The 20,727-nt window shown below is 38.1% G+C and overlaps 1 protein-coding gene across 1 annotated transcript; it reads right to left on the bottom strand.

The window, feature by feature from the left end:
- Positions 1 to 19,713: 19,713 nt before the first annotated feature.
- On the bottom strand, positions 19,714 to 20,652 carry LOC308646201 (olfactory receptor 4K17-like; the record flags this gene model as incomplete). Its single annotated transcript, XM_081288867.1, has 1 exon — positions 19,714 to 20,652. The coding sequence occupies one exon, from the start codon at positions 20,650 to 20,652 to the stop codon at positions 19,714 to 19,716; it is 939 nt and encodes a 312-aa protein (XP_081144993.1).
- Between the last annotated feature and the right edge of the window lie 75 nt (positions 20,653 to 20,727).

Below are 20,727 nucleotides of genomic sequence, written 5' to 3'. Positions count from 1 at the left end.
TTGTATTGCTTCTACATACTATCGATTAAGTTGAGAACTGCAATATTAAATAGTAAGGGGAAAGTCTATCAATTCAATACTAAAAGTAATATTTGTAAGATCAAAACTGACATTAGAGCAATTTATAGTATTTCATGCTGAGGTGGGGAGATTTCTTACTGAGTCCTTCTCATTTGAATTTCCTCAGGATTTGAGACCTCTGGAAGATGCCTATTCCTCCACAGCTTTACCTCTAAGTTTCCCTGAAGGTAGAGGTAGTGATCATACCGGATCCCTTTTGACACAATTCTAGGAGTCTCTTTCTGGTCTTGGTGTGTCCAAGTACCTACTAGGTTTTTGGTGGGCCAGAGGACATGACCCTCAATTGTCATTGACAGAGCAGCCAGGATACTCTCCTTTAAGGGGTGTAGTCTTGTGGGCTATCCTGAAGAAAAACTCCATGCATCCAGGATTGTCAAATTCAGTGTGGGTACTCCCGTGTACATTTTGGAGTGTGTGGCATATGACAGTTTAAGATAGAGGTATTGTAGTTTGGTTGAAAAGCCCTTGGGAGAGTGTAGAGCTTATGTCCTCTGTTGTGTGCATAGATTGCAGGTTGATGGACTTGTATCTGGGCACATGGGTGGTTTCTGGTGTTTGTGCGCTGCTCCTCTATAAGCTTGTTTCTCTGGTGTAGTGCTTTTTATATATGCATGAAGTTCTCTGCTTACTGCTTGGGGTTAACCTCAGGAAATGTCTTCTTTAGGTCCATTCAAATGAATGAGAATTGAGTTTCCTCTCTTTTCTGGAACTTACAGATCTGAACCTTCCTAGAGATACTGGGGCACAGGAGCTACTTCTTTGGTTGCTATAGTTTTCTCTCCAGTCAGTGCTTATTAGTCAGCCCCGAGGTCCAGCTCTTCATGTTTGAAGGGTGTTGCATATGCTTTCTCTTTCTTTCTGTAATTAAAATGTGTCTTAAAAAATTTTCAGTTAACACTATTTCTTAACTGTTTATATGTCTTTTTACTATTCATTTTATGAATGTATAATCCTCTGAACAATGTCTCCTAATAAGGAAAATACAACTTTTTTTTTGTCAATCCCAATCCATTCTATAATAAGTAAGCCTAAATATTTACATGTGTCTGTGAAGGATAAGTGTTCAGAAATTTAAGGGAAGGTTAATGTTAGTGTGTATGACAGCATGTGCATCACATTTTATCTGTACTTTACCAAGTTCTAATTTATGTATATAAAATGAACAATCTTTAAGTGTACAGTAAAATGACTTATTGTATGCATAAATCTACTGCAACGGTCAAGATATCCAATATTTCTGTCATATCATGTGCTACCTAGAAATGTGCACATTTTCATAGGCTATATAAATGTTGGTAACAACATTGCCTGACATTTTATTATAATACAAAAGATCCTCGGGCTGGGGATGTGGCTCAAGTGGTAGCACGCTCGCCTGGCATGTGTAGCCTGAGTTCGATCCTCAGCACCACATACAAACAAAGATGTTGTGTCTGCCAAAAAACTAAAAATAAATAAATAAATATTAAAAAAATTAACAGAAAAGATCCGGTTTCTTTGCACTTTTATATAATAATAACCTCACTGTTCTTCAAGCCCCATGAATTATTTTCTCACCTGTATTCCAGTAGTTCTTTGTTGCTGGGTTCCAAAACCTTTGCTATATATTTTTCGGTTTTGTTACAGCAGCAGCACAATAAAGGGAATTATTCCTGTTTCAGTTACTTATAACTCCATGAAAATCACCCCATAACCTAGGAACACAAACAATGATAATCTTTTGTTATTATTATTGCTTGTGATTCATGAGTTGAGCAACACTTCAGCTGTTATATACTGTCACTTCTCCATGTGAATTTGGCTGGGCAGATCACCAGACCACCCATTACCTAAGATGACCTCGTTCACCTACTTTGTACATAAGCTGTGTTATGACTTGGCATTTTACTCTCTCTGAGCTCTTTCATTTTTTAGGTCTTTTCTCTTTAGATAGGCTCTCATTTTAAGGATGGCTTGTATGAGATTCTGTGAATCCTGGTATTGTCTCATTACCGAGAACATAAAGAGCAATTTTCAGTGATTGTTAATACCTAAGCTTGAGAAATGAAGAATTCCATGTCTGATATCCTTTTAAACAAAGCAGGTACAAAGCCTTTCAAAATATAAGAGGATAAAGAAACAGAATCAATCTTTTGAATGTAGCAATGATATTGTCACATTGAAAAGAAGAATTCATTTTGCATAATCTGCTCTAATGCCATCCATTTCCCTGCAAATGCCATGATCTTGTTATTTTTTAGTGCTGCGTAATATTCCATTGTGTATAAATGCCACATTTTTTTATCCATTCATCTATTGAAGGGCATCTAGATAGGTTCGACAGTCTAGCTATTGTGAATTGTGCTGCTATAAACATTGATGTGGCTGTGTCCCTGTAGTATGCTCTTTTTAGGTCTTTTGGGTATAGTCTGAGAAGGGGAATACCTGGGTCAAATGGCAGTTCCATTCCCAGCTTTCCAAGGAATCTCCATACTGCTTTCGAATTCATGAATGGAAAGGAGAAATGTGTATTGCAAAGAAAAATTTTCAAATTCCATTGGCCAAATTAAGTCATAAAAACAGCCACAGAAGCAAGATTTCAGGAAATGGGCTCCACACTTAGATGAGAATAGCTACAAAGAAAAGTGAGCAGTTCTTTTTTTTTATTTAATTGATTTTTTTAGAAATAAATGACAGTGCATTACAATTCTTATTACTCATATAAAGCACAATTTTTCATATCTCTGGTTATAAACGAAGTATGTTCACACCAATTTGTGTCTTCATACATGTACTTTGGATAGTGATGCATTTATTATTTTTTTAACTTACAAATGTTTATTCTTAGTTCCTGCCAAGAAGTTCCTTACAAGAAAACTCAATGAGTTATTCCATTTTCAAAATTTGTCTATAATCCTTTAATTTGGGTGGCAGTATCTTAATCTATTTTCTTCTATTATAACTGAATACCAGAGACTGAGTAACTTTTACAGAATAACATGTCATTTAACCCACAATTCTGAAGCCAGAGATGTGCAAGAAGATCAGGCAGTTGCATCAGGCGAGGTTCTTCTTGATGCTGCGTGCTCTGTGCATGGTGACACAGAACAAGCTTTCTAATTTGGGTCTCTCTACCTATTATTATACTGTCCTACCCTCAAGACCTCATCTAATCACTTCCCAAAAACCTCACTGCAAAATACTATAAACATACAACTTTGAGGATTAAATTCAACCTGAGTTAAGGAGACTACATATCCCCAGATAATAGCTGGCAATTTTTATAAACATGAAATACTGAGGTTATGGATTGTTTCTTAAAAATTTTGAAGACTTTTCTGTTTTTGGCATTTGCTGGCTGATGTGGAAGAAGCAAAGCACATTAAAGGCTTAGTTGAAAGATTCTGTTCTTCCTGTCTCTCCCATGAGCCTACCTTCTATGAGCCCCACTACCACCATGTCTTCCATTATTCAGGTTAACTCTCTGATTTCTGGAATTTTCTTTCTATTTTAGTTCCTAAATTCACATGAGATTTTGAAGTTAGCCATACTTTATTAATTTACAATTATCATTTGTTTGTTTTGCTTAGTCCAGGATAAAAGATTCTAGGAAAACACTGCTGTGTGGTAACACCACACCTATGCTTCATATCAGGCCATGGTCTCTTTCCTAGTGACTTTGAGCTTATTTATTTCAAAATGAGGTGGAAGAATGAGTAAGCCTCTAGCTCCATTAGACGTGGAGGTGTGACATTGTGGTAATGAGACAAAAGTTACAAAATAGGCTCCACTGCTTACTATTCTTATGTATGTGTATATCTTTTTTTCCTTCTTAACTTTAATTTTATTATATTTTTTATTTTAGATGAATGTTTGATCCTATAAGTAAATGTATTGTTTTTATCATTCCAAGTAAAAAGAACTCCGCTCAAGATGCCAGAATCATGAGTAAAAATCTGGCTTAAAGTTTTAAAAATAAAAGTCACATTAGTTTTTTGGAAGGAGGCAGATCATCATAGGAGATAACTCAATCTAAAAGAAACAACCGTATCTACCACCAGCTCACATTAGACCATGAATTGTAAACTTGGTTATAAATTAATTATTAGATTATTTTTAGATAAACAGAACCTCTGGGATTGTTTATGTTATCCATTCATTTGATTCATTCTTAATAAAATTGTGGTAGAAATCTATTTCTCTAAACAGCTGGACATGTTACTTAATCAAATAAGATGCTTGCAGTTCTGTATGGTTATAGGAAAGATCTGTTACTTTGATGTCCATTTCTTAGTTTGAATGGCAAATTAGTGTCTCTACACAAATATAGACTAAAAGAAAAATGTATTAATCTATGTCCTAAATTATAAAGCATGGTATTTATTGAACTATTAGTGCCAGGAAAAGGAAGAATAAGGAATAATTTATTGATATATCATAATTATTCTCCTGCAAAGAAAATAGCAAACTAGAAAATACGATTACTTTTAGTATTACAATATTAATTATAGTCCATTGCAGGTATGTATTATACAGCATTGCTAATTTAATTTTAACACTTGGCAAGACCAAGTGAAATATAAGGCAAAAAGTAGAATAAGAAAAACAAATAACAAGATATCTATTAAGCCCAGCCAAACTAGACTTGTTTTCCCCTAGGCCTACTTTGGCCTGGGAGAATATAGTTAGATCCTGGCTATCAGAATGTAGAGCTGCCTAGAAACTCCCTCAGGAGACAGAACAAAGAGCTATATGCTTTTTAATAATTAACATCCTTTACACACTGTGCCAAAAATTTCTCTTTTATTGCCAAGACTGTTGAAAATGTACTGCCCTGAACACTATTTTAAACCATTATATTTGCTGGTTTTCTATTCTTTCTTTTTATTTGTATGTTTTTAAATTTCTGTTATTATATGAGAAATAATTTATGAGTAGCAAGGTATACACATTTTAAATATACAAATTCAAATATATTTTTTCCTATGCAAAATCACTGCATTTACAAGATAAAAAGTATTTCTCTCAATCTTAAATATTTTCTTTGATCATTTTGCAGTCAATACCATGAAAGATTCACAATAGCTAATCTGTGGAACCAATCTAGATGCCCTTTAACCAATGAATGTATAAAGAAACTATGGTACATATACACAGTAGAATATTACTCAGAATTAAAAGAGAATAAAATTCTGCTATTTACAGGTAAATGGATGGAAGCTGGAGAATATCATGTTCAGCTAAGTAAGCCAATCCCAAAAAACCAAAGGCTAAATGTTCTGTCTGATAAGTGGATGCAGATCCATAATGCGGAGTGGAGGGGTGGCATGGGGAGAATGGAGGAACTTTGGGCAAAGAGGAGGGAGGGAAGGGAAGAGGGTATGGAGGTGAGAAAGATGGTGGAATGAGATGAACATCACTACCCTAATCTCACATGTGGTGTAACTCGTGTACAACCAGAGAAATGAAAAGTTGTGCTTCATTTGTGTACAATGAATCAAATGCATTCTGCTATCATGTATAACTAATTAGGAAAAATAAAAAAAAAACATGGGAGACAATGACTATTCTCATTTCTATCATTAAATATTAATTTTGTGTCTTCTTGAATTTCTATTAAATAAATTTTATAGAATCTATTATTATTTTTAATTGTCTTCTGCTGAACATAAATAATATTTTAGAAATGTCTCCAAGTTGTCCATGGATCACTTCTCTTTTTCTTGCTGGGTATTTCACTGAGTGAGTATACTCTAATTCCACCTTGCTGTCTATTTCTAAAATGAGTCAAGGTAACACAACTGGTAATGATAGTGGCCTGGGAAACTAGGTAGTAAGTAGAAATTCGTGGATGGGGTACTCAACACCATGATAAACAAATAGGCTCAATCTCATGGATAAGATGGCACATCAGCCCCCAAATGAGAAGGATGCCTGATTATTAAAAATTTCACTGGTGGGCTGAACATGGTGGCACAGGACTATAATTCGAGCACCTCAGGAGGCTGAGACAGGAGCATTGTGAGTTTAAAGCCAGCCTCAGGAATGACAAGGCACTAAGCAACTCAGTGAGACCTTGTTTTTAAATAAAACACAAAATAGGCCTGGGGATGTGGCTCAGTGGTTGAGTATTCCTTAGTTCAATCCCTGGTACCAAAAAAAGAAAAATTTACTAGATGTTATCTGAAAACCAATATTATTTTGGAAAAGAACATTCCTGCAGGAAAATAATTCAGATGTTTAAAGATTAGATGTTAAAGATTAGGAAGAGCTATTCCTAGAGTGGAGCTGGATTGACTTCTTGCAGAGGAATAGTCATTAAAGAGCCAGTGTAAGGGCCCAAAGAACTCTTTGGTAGTTTGCAAAGAGACACCTCCTATAGTTAAGGAATAGTTATTTACCAGCAGTACACTCAATATCTAATGCAATAACACAGGTCCAGAAATATATAAACACTTGGTTAGGTATGTCTGTTATGCTCAGAGCAGAAAACTGGCAGGGAAAACCTAGAAATCTGAAGTGTGTGATGGGTATACCTGGATGATGTTCCTGAAGACTTTGCCCTAGCAAAGTGGTCCCTTACTAGACCTGGGACTTCACCCTGCTCAAGGAAGCTTCAGGCAACAGATGACACTTTTGCCCAGACCTGATTTCTTCTCCATAATAACCAAACTCCTCCAAAATACCACTGGGGTACCCTAGGCCTGATAAAGAAAGAAAAAGGCTACACATTGAAGCAATTGATAAAAGTAGCTGTCATGTATTAACAGGACCCACAGGAGAGCTCCTAGAATTGTATTTAGTTTTCCACCAACTTTGTTGAGATAGAACTACCATACCATAAAATTCACCTTCATATGTGTACAATTATATAATGTTTAATACATTAACAGAATTTTGAAAAAGTATGACAGTGTAATTTTAGAAAGTTTTATATCCTCCCTCCCCCAAATCCAGAATTTTATCAGACACTCCTAATGCGGAACACACAAAAAATGTAATTTATTTTGCACCAAATATTGATGCATGCTGCAGTGTGGATGAATACTAAAATCACAAGGCTGAACTAAATAAGCCAGTTACAAAAAACCACATCTGGCACATATCCAGGTCCCTAGGAAACCATTATTTCATTACTCTACTCTCTGTCTCTAAAGATTTACTTATTCTGGATATTTTGTGTCAATGAAATCATGCAATATGTGCTCCTTTTTGTGACTAGCTTCTTTTGCCCAGCTTGACACTTTCAGAGTGTACACGGTAACACATGTTTTGGCATGTATCATTATTTGATTGATTTTATGCCAAAGAATATTTCATCGTATATTTCATTCACATTTTGTCTATTCATTCAAAGAGTAATGAACATTTGGGCTATTTTTACTTTTCAGAATTTATGATTAAAGTGTATGTGCATTCATTGACAAGTCTGGGTGTGGACCTATATTTTTATTTTTCTTGGATATGTAATTGGAAATGCTAGGTATAATCTGTAATAGTATGTGTTTGGAATGTTCTCCAAGACTCACATGTTAGAAGTCATGCTCCCTAATGCAGCCGTGATCAGAAATGACATTAAGGGCTCTAACCCCATCAGTGGATAAATGCATTCCTGGGTTCACAATTTCATGGCATGATTGAGAGAAAGTGGAAATTTCAGAAGGTCAGTTCTAGTTGGAGGACGTAAGTCACTTGGGATGACCCTGGAAGGGTATACTTTGCCCCTGGCCCCTTCCCCTTTCCCTCTCTGTCTCTGTCTGTCTGTCTGTCTGTCTCTCTCTCTCTCTGATTCCTGGCTCTCACTAGGTAAGCAGCTTTCCTCTGTAACACCCCCTGCCATAGTGTTGAGCTAGAAAAAAGTTTGGCAGTGGAGAGGAGGAAAGGGACAGTAAAGGTCAACAAGAGTGCAAGCACCAGGACAGCCACTTTCACCTGCCCTTCTTGTTATGAGGCAGTTCCTCTTTCTCAAAAGGGTGTGAGTTTCCATTTAGCCAAAAGGGACTGCATCATCTATAATCTGGCTTATGTCTCTCACTGGACAATTGAAATATCAAAAACCAGTCAAGAGGAGTCCATCAACTTCTCCTTACTTGTCTTTGAAGAAGGAGCACTAGCCCAGTGCAGTAGTGCATGCCTGTAAATTCAGTGCCTCGGAAGGATAATGTAGGAGAATTGCAAGTTCAAAGCCAGCTTTAGAAACTTAGGGAGGTCCTAAGCAACTCACATCCTATCTCTAAATAAAAATAAAAGAAAAAAGAAGGACTAAAAATGTGTGCCCACTAAAATACTCTTGCCCTTCACAGGTATTATGGGAGAGAAGTCCTGAATCTTTCTATCACTTTCCTTTTAAATAAAATTCCTGCTTGCTTGTTTACCTCAATGGCATTTTCAGTGTTCATTCTTCAACTCCATGGAACAAAAATCTCATTCCAATTCCTGCAGGTAACAATAGCAGTCTGAAGAATGTCAGCAGCTAAAGGAACTGTTCTCAACTCTAGCACAGTAGACCTTCTTAAAACGGGTACCTAGAAATGTTTAAAGAATTAACGGACAGAGTCAGATAGATGAGATGGCTATGTAAACATGAATTTTTCTCTTAGAGCAGATTCTGTCTCCTTCTGAAATGTGCTTGTGCTGACATCTATTGCTTGGTGGATCTGTGGAAGTGCTCTCCCTCAGCATGACCATATTCACCACCTGAAGATGTTCTTTGATTGAAACTTTGCTCTGAATAGAACAAGAATCATGGAAATAATTACCTGGACATCTAACTCATGGGGTTTTCTTTTTAAAAGTGATATCAATTGTTGCATACCCTTGAAATCAAAACAAGGAGAGAAGTTAAACCTCATGTAAATCAACCAAATGTTAAAAATTAGTAAAGTTATTCATTTGGCCAGTAAGTACTAAGGAGATGTCTTCTGCAATCTAATTCTGTAACTCTATCTACATAATTACATTCAATTCAGATTTTTATTTCCAGTTGCCAGAGAGGTCATACACTAAGCTGTATTACATATGACCACACAAAAGGCTAGGATATGTCACTGTGCCCTATTGTTACTGGCAGGATTTAGATTGGGTTTGTGTTCCACAGAATCAAGGAATGAACACCATAGGAGGGAAACTAGCAAGCAGGGATTTTATTAAAAAGGATAGTAAAAGAAAATCACTCAGAACTCCCTGCATTAGCATGCCTGGGAAGAGCAAGAGTACCTTTAAGTTTGGGGGCATTCTTTCTTTTAAAGGCATGTAAGGAGAAGTTGATAAGCTCCTCCTGATGGATTCTTCTCTGTTACTGGGGGTGTACACTTGGTTGATCAGTTTTGTTGTTGTTGTTGGTATTGTTGGTATTTTCTGTGATTTTTAAAAAATTGATTCTTGATATTTCAATGGTCCCAAGAGGCCCACCCTGATTTTTCAGTCAATTTGGAAACATACCACCTTTTTGAGAAAAGGAAATGTTTTATAACATGTCTAGGCATGTTAAAATTTTAAAATGACTGTCTTGGTGCTTGCCCTCTGGTCCACCTTTACTCTCCCATTCCTACTCCCCATTGCCTATCATTTTCTCTCATATCAATGCATGTCAAAGTTGTCTGAATAGCAGAGAATCTTGATCTAATGTACTAATATAGTTCAGTTTATTTTATGATTGAATGGACACTCGCAGAGTCCGTACAAAATCCAAAGACCACGCCACACACCTGAATCTCACACAAGAGATTTATTGTCAGTAACATGAGGTACACCAACAAGGCTGTCCCTCTGAGGAGAGCAGCAGTGTGACAGAACTCAGAGAAGCTTTATAGCCTGCAAGAGAAATTTCATAAGCTGCTGAGGAGTTGTAGCATAAGTTGGGGTGGGGTTGATCATTTAGCAGGCACATGTTTTTATGAGAAATTAAGCAGCATTGCCTCAGAATTGAAACTTTGAAGTCTCTAGATAAAATGGCTCCTGACCTAACATGGTGAATCTGATGCCAATATTGATTTGATGCCAATATTCCTCCCTTTTTGTTTTATAGAAACTGGGGGTGAGGACAATGATCTTTCTTTTGTAGCTTCTTTCTGCTGGTTAGGGGAGAAGAATCTCATTCCCTTAAAGGGGGTCAGGGAGGGTTTTAGGTGGGGGCAGAGTCTCTGGAGTCAGAGGAGTTGACAGTGAGTCATAGGTCTCAGTCTTGGGCATCAGGGGCTGGTAGTCTTTGCAGTAACCTCCTCTGCCCAACAAGAGTCTTCTTTAGGAAGTAGCAGAGAGCTTTGGAGGGTTGAAAGTCGAGGTTTTGAAGATGTGCAAAGACAGAGGTCCTGTGGGATTGCCATATAGTGAGACTGATCTGTAAAGAGGGGCTGTAAAGGAGGAGGTTATCTACATATTGAATAAGTTTAAATTGGGGAAGTGAGAGGAAAGATAGATCCCTAAAAAGCGCTTGGCCAAATAGATGGGGACTATCTCTAAATCCTTGGGGTACGACAGTCCAAGTTAATGGAGTGGAGGTATGAGTTCCTGGGTCTGTCCAGGTGAAGGTGAAAATGTACTGGGATTGGTGGTATAAGGGAATGGAGAGAAAGGCATCTTTTAGATCCAAAACTGAAAAAGAGTGATGTGTGAGGGAATAGTGGAGAGGAGGATATAGGGGTTGGGAACAACTGGGGGAATGGGGATTAAAGCCATATTTATGAGGTGAAGATTCTGTACTTTTCTGTAGGATCCATTTGGTTTCTTAACTGCTACGATGGTGTGTTAAACAGGAGTTCATTCGGCATAAGAAGCCTTTTTGGAGCAGATCAAAGATTAAAGATTTGAGACTCCTGAGGGTCTGGAGGGTAAGTGGGTATTGGGGTTGTTCAGGGAAATAGGTGGGGTCCTTGAGATGTATTATCAAGGGAGGGTGATGGGTGGCTATGGAGGGGTTTTGAAGGTCCCAGATTGAGGGATCAACCTTGATGCAGGTAAGGGGTCATGGAATTTGTCTGGAGTACTAGCAGGAGGGGGACCAGAGGTGAGCTGAGATTGTGGCGAGACTCGGGAGCTAAGGTAATGGAAGCTCCAACTTTGGCTAGGAGATCCCTGAATAAGACAGGAACTGGGTGGTGGGGAATCACCAGGAAGGAATGGGAAAAGGTAGTGCCCTGGAATATGCAGTGAAGCAAAGGGGTTAGTTTGGACTGGTAAGGTATTTCTTCTACCCCGACAATAGATGAACAAGAAAGAGAAGTAGGTCCCCAAAACTCCTTTATGACAGAGTATGTGGCTCCAGTGTCCACTTGGAAAGAGATAGGCCCACCTGCTACCACAATGATTACTCAAGACTCTGGAGAAGTAATGGTGGTGGTCGGGTGAGGGGATCCTGGGCCTTCTCAGTCATCCGTTGCCAGACCTAGAAGATCTGCTTGAAAGGTATCAGAGCTGAATGGCCTTGCAACTCTTGGTGTGTGAGGACAGTTGATGGCCCAGTGTCCTTCTTGATGGCATTTGGGACATGCACCAGGATGTTTCTGGGCACTTGTGCATGCTATGGCCCAATGACCCCTTTGACACATATGAAGCAGGGGTCCAGGGTTCCCCTGGCTCCTTCCTAGGGAGCAGGGATACCCCAGTGACAGAGGTTGAGGCAGGTTGAAAGGCCTTGGCCAGCATCTGGTATTTTTGTTTATGGGCCTTCTCATCTCTCCCATTGCCAAACCTCTGCTTGAGGAGTTTGGGGTACCTTCTCTAGGTGTTTGGGTTTAGCCTAAATGTTGGAGAAGCTCTGGGAGAATAAGTAGGTCATTAGTAGTTGTCTCCCATCTGGGGTTTCAGGGTCTAGATTGCTGTACTGCAAAAGGGCCTTTGTAAGGTGGTCCAAGAATATTGAGGGGATTTCATTTTTGTCCTGAAGTTCTTCTTGGAGTTTCTTATAGTTAATAGCCTTATGTGCCGATTTTCTTAGTCCTGCCATGAGGCAGGAAATAAATTGGTTCCTACTAGTGATCCCTCCAACCAAACTGGAATTCCAGTTGAGGTCATGGTCAGGGACTGCCTCAGTGCCAATTGGGTTAGTAGGGAAGGTTTGGTGGACCTCCTCAACATAATTTCTGGACTATCCCAAACTTGCCTGTGTTCCTCAAGTGGGAGGATGTTGGATTGGATCTTTAATGCAGCCTGAAAGATTGGAGGTGAAGGACCCTAGCCTTCTTTTGATCCGGGAGAGGTCACTAAAAGAGAAAGAGATGTGTAGCCAAACAACTCCCTCTGACTCTGCTTCTTCACAAAGGGGAAGCAGAGGTGTGTGCTGGGCAGAGGGGTTTGTGCTGGAGCTAAAGCAAGTAGCGGGTAGACTGAAAGTAGGTGACAGAGATCCCGGAAGATTTGGAGCAGAAAGTGGAGAACAGTAGGAAGGGGGTTCATCAGCAGGGTTTAAGTTTGGGGTTTCAGGAAGGTCCTGAGGTAGAGAAGAGAGGGTTTCAAGAGCCGGAGAACTTGGGCCTGAGAACAAGAAGAGCAGATATAAAAAGAGTATGTCTTTGGAACTAAGTAAAGAGAAGGCCTGAACACGGGAGATTGCTTTCCATGTTTCCCAAGCACTCAGAAGTTAAAAAGATCCCTTAAAATGTTGGGATCTAGAGTGCTGTTTGCAGCTATTTAGAATCAATGTCTAAGGTATAGAGAGGCCAAATTTGGGTTCAGAGTCAAATTAGTTTTTGCACCATTAAGTCAGGGGTAATGCAGAGTGAGTCTAAGTTTGCTAAAAGGCAACCCCCAAGGGGATATTCCCTGGATGAGAGGGGTGGCTACACCCATGGCAAGAGAGAAAGAGAGTCGGTAGTGAGAAGCAGAGGTGTCCCTCTATGTTCTCTTATACCGAATGAGGAAGAGCTAACCGCTTTGGGAGTCCTCACTGCCTCAGGACAGTAGCTGGGGCTAAGGCCTGTAGGGCTTCTCAGTGCCTGGCACCAGGGCTTTCAGGCTGAGACCCAGAGAAAGATCTTTTGCCTGGTGTGAGACCTTCTGAGCTTAAGGACTTGGCCAACAGTAGGGACCAAATGTATCTCTGAAAGCCGTGGATGGGGGTTCCCCTAACCGAATGGGAACCCTGGGAGTGCTGGATGTTCAAGGTCACTTCCCAGGACCCACAGGTCCTTTGAGTGGACTTAAGGCAGGGGAACTTACCCAAATCAGTGGGTGGTGGATGAGAAGTTAAGCGCTCAGTGAAATGGAAGGTGAATTCACAGTGAGGGCAGCTTAGGACAAAGTATAGGATCTCAAAGCAGCTCAGATCCCCAAAGGGAGAGCAAGGTTGATGGGAGAGCCTAATCCCAGTCACAGCACCTGTGGACACATGAAGATTCCACACAAAGTCCAAAGACCACTCCACACACCTGAATCTCACACAAGAGATTTACTGTTAGTGAGGCCAGGCAAACCAACAGGCTGTCCCTCCGAGGAGAGCAGTAGCATGTAGGCACTCAGAGCAGCTTTATAGCCTGCAAGAGGCTTTTCATCAGCTGCTTAGGAGTTGCATCATAAGCTGGGGTGGGGTTAATCATTTAGCAGGCACATGTTCTTACAGGAAATTAAGCAGCAATGCCTCAGAATCAAAACTCCGGAGCCTCTAGATAAAATGGCCCCCGACCTAAAATGGCGAATCTGACACCAAAATTGATCTGATGCCAATAACGATTACATGAGATACTGAGTTTGTGAAATGGTTGTAAAATTAAGATATATTTGTTTTACAAAAGAATATTAAAATGAGTTTAAAATACCTTTATTTTGATTTCTTAGCTTTTTAAAATTTTTAATTTGTTCTAATTAGTCATACATGACAATAGAATGCATTTTGACACATTGTACACAACGAAGCACAATTTCTCTTTCCTCTGGCTGAGCATGGTCCAGAGTCACACCAAGAGTGTAATCATACATGTATATAGAATAATAGTGCCCATCTCATTCCACTGCCTTCCTATCTCCACACCCTTTCCCCTTCCCTCACTTCCCTCTGCATAATTCAAAGTCCTTTTATTCCCCGCACTCTACTATGAATCAGATCCACCTATCAGAGAAAACATTGAGGCTTTGGTTTTAGGGGCTTGGCTTATTTCACTTAGTATGATATTTAGTATGATATTCTCCAGCTCCATCCATTTAAGTGCAAATGCCATGATTTCATTCTTCTTTAAGGTGGTATAATATTTCATTATGTATATGTACCACATTTTCTTTATCATTCATCTTTTGAAGGGCATATGGGTTGGTTCCATGGTCTAGCTATTGTGAATTGAGCTGCTGTAAATATTGATGTGACTGCATCACTGTAGTATGCTGACTTTAAGTCCTTTGGGTACAAACCAAGGAGTGGGATAGCTGGGTAAATTGGTGGTTCCATTCCAAGTTTTCTGAGGACTGTCCATACTGCTTTCCATAGTGGTTGCATCAATTTGCAGTCCCACCAGCAAAGTAGGATTGTACCTTTTTCTCCATATCCTTGCCAACATTTACTGTTGCTTGTATTCTTGATAATTGCCATGCTGACTGGAGTGAGATGGAATTTTAGAGTAGTTTTGATTTGCATTTCTCTAATTGCTAGAGATGATGAACACAGTACATTCACACATAATAAACTGTTCATATTGAAAATGTACATTTTTTTTGTACCAGGGATTGAACCCAGGGATGCTTTACCACTGAGCCAAATACCCAGCCCTTTTTTTGTATTTTATTTAGAGACAGGATCTCACTGAGTTGCTTAGCACCTCATGGTTGCTGAGGCTTGCTTTGAACTCTCAATCCTCCTGCCTCAGTCTCTAAAAACTGCTGGAATTATAGGTGTGTGCCACCATGCCCAAAGAAAATGTACAACTTAATACACTTGTACTCTTGCATATGGCCATGAAAAGACCATCATCATCTAAACAGTGATATGGACCTCAGCTCCCAAAGATTTCTTGTCCCTGGATAACCTCTTTCCAGTCTTTCCATGCACAAATCCTCCCTCTGTAGAAAACCACTAGTTTTGAACTTAAGTAGTCTGAACTTGTATTAAATATGACTTCTTTCTCTCATCATACACATTGTGATATTTGTCATTTTGGTGTTTGCATCAATGGAACATTCTTTTCTGTTGCTTAATACTATTAAGTCATACTTAAAGACCAGCATATTGTCATCCATTCATCTGCTTTAGGATATTTGTCTTCTTTCTACTTTGGGATATTACAAACAGAACTGTTTTATACATCTATGTACAAATCTGGGTAACTTAAACACTTTTAAAATTAATTATGACTGTTTTATGGCTCAGAATAATCTCTAACTTGGCAAATGTATGTATTTTCACTTCAGAAAAAAGAGAAATTTAATAAATTTGATCAAAGTATTTTATAAATATCAATTATATAAAAGTGGTTCAACTCCAATGAATTTTTATCAACTTTAATCAATTATTGACAGTGTGGATTTTGATGTTTTTATTATAATTTTCTCTCTGGTCCTCCTCCTAGTAGTTTTATTCCCATATTTCAGCTCTATGATTAGGGGCATACATGGTCCGTAATAACAATTAGGAAAATTGTTACATCATCCTGATTGAGTGCTATTTCTGGGTGAGATGACCTGATGATCTTCTGTTGCCTTTGGTAATATTCCTTTGTAATATTCTGAAATTTACTTTTCGTGTTATTAAAAGAGCTACAGATGTTATCATCTGGTTTGTGTTAGCATTATGTGTAGTTCTACCCTTTAATTAATAATTTTGTTTTTTTTATAAAAGAGACTGTTCTTTCCCTATTTTGTGTTGTTAGTAGGTACCTTGAAAATAAATTGACCAAAAGTGTCCAAATTCTTTTTTTTTTAGGGGTGGTGGGGAGGGAGTAACCAGAGATTAAACCCCAGGGGCACTTAACCACTAAGCCACATCCTCAGCCATTTTTATATTTTATTTAGAGACAGGGTCTCACTGAGTTGGTTAGGGCCTCTCTAAGTTGCTGATGCTGGCTTTGAACTTGTGATTCTTCTGCCTCAGCCTCCTGAGCAGGTGGGAATTACAAGCATGTGCCACCCCATCCAGTTTGGAATTTCTTTTGTGTTCATTATTCTGTCCCATAGAGCAGTGAGTCTCTTTTTATGTCAGTATCATGCTCTTTTTGATTAATATATATTTATAGGAGGTTTTGAAATTTGCTCTTTAATTTTCTTTTTCTTTCAGTGTTCTAGTCTGGCTTTGCTAGAAGGATAATGTTTCCCTCTAAAATGAGTTTGAAAATACTCCATCTTGACAATTCTTTTGAGAAAATAAAGTTTATGAAATACCAATATTTTTTTCTATTTAAAGAATTCAACAGTGTGGATAACAGGTCCAGGGTTTTCTATGATGGAAGGCATTTCACTACTGATTCAATCTCCTTAATTGCTATTGATCTGGTCAGATTTTCTATTTCTTCATGATTTAGTTTTTGTATGTGGTTTCTAGTAATTATCCATTTTTCTAGGTTATTCATTTTTTGTTAAATAGTTATGCATAGTAGCTTTTCATTATTCTTTATATTTCTGTGCTATAATTTCTGCTTTTACTTATTTATGAATCTCACTTTTTCTTAGTGTAGTTCAAGGTTTCTCTGTTCTGTTTTCCTTTTCAAAAAATCAACTTTTAATTTGTTGACCTTTTTATTGTTTTCAGGCTTGTACTTTATTTCCTCTTTGATCTTTAATAATTTTCTTTTTGCCATCTTTGAACTTAATTGTTCTTGCTTTAGTTCCTTTTACATGTCACATTAGGCTGTCAGACCTATCTTCTTTTTTTTGATGTTAGTCTTCATAGCTATAAACTTTCTTCTTATAACTGCAGTTGCTGCCTCCCATTTTTTTGTACAATGTATGTCCATTTTGATATTTTTAAATTATTTTCCAAGGCTGGGATTGTGGCTCAGCAGTAGAGCACTCGCCTAGCATGGGCGGGACCCGGGTTCGATCCTCAGCACTACATAAAAATAAAGGCATTGTGTTGTGTCCATCTACACCTTAAATAAATAAATAAATAAATTTTTTCCAATCACCGCCCCCCCCGCCTTTTTTTGTATTCCTTGACCCATTATTTGTTTAGGATAATGTTAGTTATTTCATACATTTTTAAGTTATCTAAAATTCCTTAACTTATTGATTTCTAGTTTTATACCACTATGGTCAGAATAAATACCTGATATAATTTATACCTTAAATTTTATAGGACTTGGTTTGTGGCCAAACACACGATCTATCATGAAGAATGTGATTTATACACTTGAGAAGAACATGCATTCTTCTGCTTTTGGAGGGAATATTCTGTGTATATTTGTTAGGCCCATTTGTTCTAGTGTAGCTTAACTCTGAAGTTTCCTATTGATTTTTTTGTCTGTATGATGTATCTATTGTTGAAACTATAGTACTGAAGGCCCCAGTTATGTTTATCTTGCTTTCGATCTCTCACTTCAAAATTTTTCTTCAATTCTGAGGGTGTATCAATTGTTACACTGTCATGCTGAATTGACCTTTTCATCATTATATAATGACTTTCTAGTTACTTTGTACAGTTTTTGAATCAGTTTGTTTTTCTTGATAGAAGTATGTCCACAGTACTCACTTTGTTTTCCTTTTGCACAGGTTCTACAGCTATAATCTACTTTAAGTGGAAAAATATTTTACTTTAATTTTCTTTAAAAATTACAATTTTACTCCACCTCTTTTCACCTTTTATATTTTTGGTGTTGTAATTTAAATAATTTATATCTTATTAATTTTTTAACAATTTGGGGGGGTTAAATTAATTTCAACCTCTCTATAAAAATTCTTTTGGGTAATTATTGTTTTTATAATTGTTTTGTTAAATTAGTTATACTTATATTGAAGCTTCCTGAGTTCCCTTAAAGCAGTTATTGTGCATTATGGGCCTAGTAGATCATAGGTCGTCATTTCCTTGGAGTCAGATACTGGATAAATTACTGAATTCTTTTGTGAAGGCATGATTCTTGGTTTTTTTTTTTTTTTAATTTTTTTTTATTTTTTAGTTCTCTGCGGACACAACATTGGTATGTGGTGCTGAGGATCAAACCCGGGCCGCACGCATGCCAGGCGAGCGCGCTACCGCTTGAGCCACATCCCCAGCCCGATTCTTGGTTTTTAATGTACTGTTGTTGTAAGTACACTCCTTGCATTTACCAGAGCACTTAACTATCCCAGATCTCACATGCTGCTTTCCATGGGAAAGATGCTTTTCTATGTGGGGGTGAAAGGGCACTGTTGGGTAGGCTGAAACTGCTGTGACGACCATGGGTGCACAGTGGTATTGATTCTACTTTTCTCTCTCAGCTGAAGTTGATGTTGCAGAAGATTGCAAGGTTGCATTGGTTGACACCATGGAACTCTGTGGTGGGGTGATCAGGGTCTTTAATGGTGATGGCTACTAACATGGTTCCAGACTCTTTGTCTGCTATTAAGGGTGTTATGACACAGAGAAACCCTCATGGCACAGAGTCTAGATTCAAGGCCTACTTATAGTGATATAAGTATCAGATGGGTGGTGTTCTTGGGAAGCCTTGGAATGGAGGCCAAAGCACAAGCTAGTGTGCAGTACCATAGATCTGCATTCTCAGGAGGTTATAACAGTGATACCTGGGACCAAGGACTCCCATTGACCACTGGTAATGGTATGTGAGGCACAGGTGCTTTTGAAACAAGAGTCAGAGAGACTAGATATGGTGGTTCAGGATTCAAGTCATGGATTCTCTTTCTATATTGGCTGAGCTGATGTCTGGGCCATGGAACACAAACAAAAATATATTTCTTTCAAGCTGGGTGCAGTGGCACACACCATAATTTCAGTTTCTCAGGAGGCTGAGGCAGACGGATCTAGAGTTCAAAGCCAGCCTCAGCAATTTAGTGAGGCTCTAAGCAACTCAATAAGACTCTGTTTCTAAATAAAATATTAAGAAGGGCTAAGGATGTAGCTCAGTGTTTAAGTGCCTCTGCGTTCTTTCCCTTATACATATATATTGGAAGCAATATATAATATCGTTTCCAAAATCCACAGTATTTCTCTAAAATGTATAACCTTCTATTTGGAGTCAGGGAATAATTCTATGAAATTGAAATATCAAGGTCATGAAGATGGTAGTAAGATTTCATTTTATTAACATAAAGATGAGTATATAAAAATGTCATTTTGGTGGCAAAAGGGAAAATGAGTGACTTTGATCAGGAAGGTAGATGGTGCAACTCAGTTTCTGGCTTTGTAAAGGTACCACATGTAATTTGTGACTCAGACACTAATATCATAGAGAAGACAGAAAACTATCTTTATGTACAGAAAATTATAACAGACATTCTGGAGATTGGCTTAATTGGCCTTTCATAGCAAGGCTTATGAGTACCTTGTTAAAATACATATCGATCAAACTGCTTTGACAGACAAGGAAATTTTTGACAATTGTTATAACTCACTGAGCATCATTTTAAGGATCAATAAAAATTTATTAATTTTACATTGGTTAAACATTCAAAATATTATCAGATATTTATCTTCTACAATCTTGCTATTTTATTTGTTTCTCTCTATATTACTTCGATAAGTTTATTTTAAAAGAAAGTTTTAGAGATCTGAACAACACTCCATTTCTCTGTAATCATGCTTCTAACCTAAGAATCTTCATTAGAATGCACAAGGGCTCTCCAGAGTTTCCTCATGGCTGTCTTCATTTCTTTGTTTCGTAGAGTGTAGATGAGTGGATTCAAGATAGGGGTGATAATGGTATAGAATACAGCAAGGAACTTATCCACAGAGTGGTTGTTGAAGGGCCAGACATAGATAAAGATGCACGGACCAAAGAAGATAATCACCACCGTGATGTGAGCTGTCAAAGTGGAGCGGGCTTTAGACTGCCCAATAGAAGAGCTTCTTCTAATGGTTGTGAGGATCAAAGTATAAGAAATAAGCAAAATGAGGAAACAACTCATGGAGATCATGCCACTGTTGGCAACAATGACTACTTGTACAAAATAGGTGTCTGTGCATGCAAGTTTGCTAACCAGAGGGAGATCACAGAAAATGCTATCCACCACATTAGGACCACAGAAAGGTAAGTTTATGGCAAAGGGTAACTGAAGTCCTACATGAAGGAGACCTGAGCACCATGACATGACTACAAGCAAAATACACAGTTTCTTGTTCATGATAGTCATGTAGTATAGGGGCTTACAAATGGCCACATATCTGTCAAAGGCCATGGAAACCAATAGTACAGTTTCAGTTGCACCTAGTAAGTGGAGAAGAAATATCTGAGTGAAGCAACCAAGAAAAGAAATAGTCTTCCTGTGTTTTATCAAATTCACAATCATTTTAGGGGTGGCAAAGGAAGCAAGAGACATATCTACAAAGGAGAGATTCCCAAGGAGGAAGTACATGGGGGTGTTCAGGTTTGGAGTTAAAAATACAGTAAGTATAATGAAAAGGTTCCCTAAAACTGTTACCAAATAGATAATTGAGAAGAGGGCAAAGAGAAGAAACTCTATATCCTTAAAGCTGGTCAGTCCCACCAAAATAAATTCTGATACTTGAGATTGATTTAGTAGTTGCATGGTTTTGATCTCATTGCTTGTTCACAGATGACCTGTAGAGAAAAAAAGAGATCACTTATACCACAAAGGTTGCTA

This window comes from Spermophilus citellus (assembly GCF_964194105.1).
Source record: "Spermophilus citellus genome assembly, chromosome: 4".
NCBI classification, from domain to species: Eukaryota; Metazoa; Chordata; class Mammalia; order Rodentia; family Sciuridae; genus Spermophilus; species Spermophilus citellus.
The sequence above is the reverse complement of the archived record's forward strand: the minus strand, read 5'-3'. Positions and strand labels throughout refer to the sequence as shown.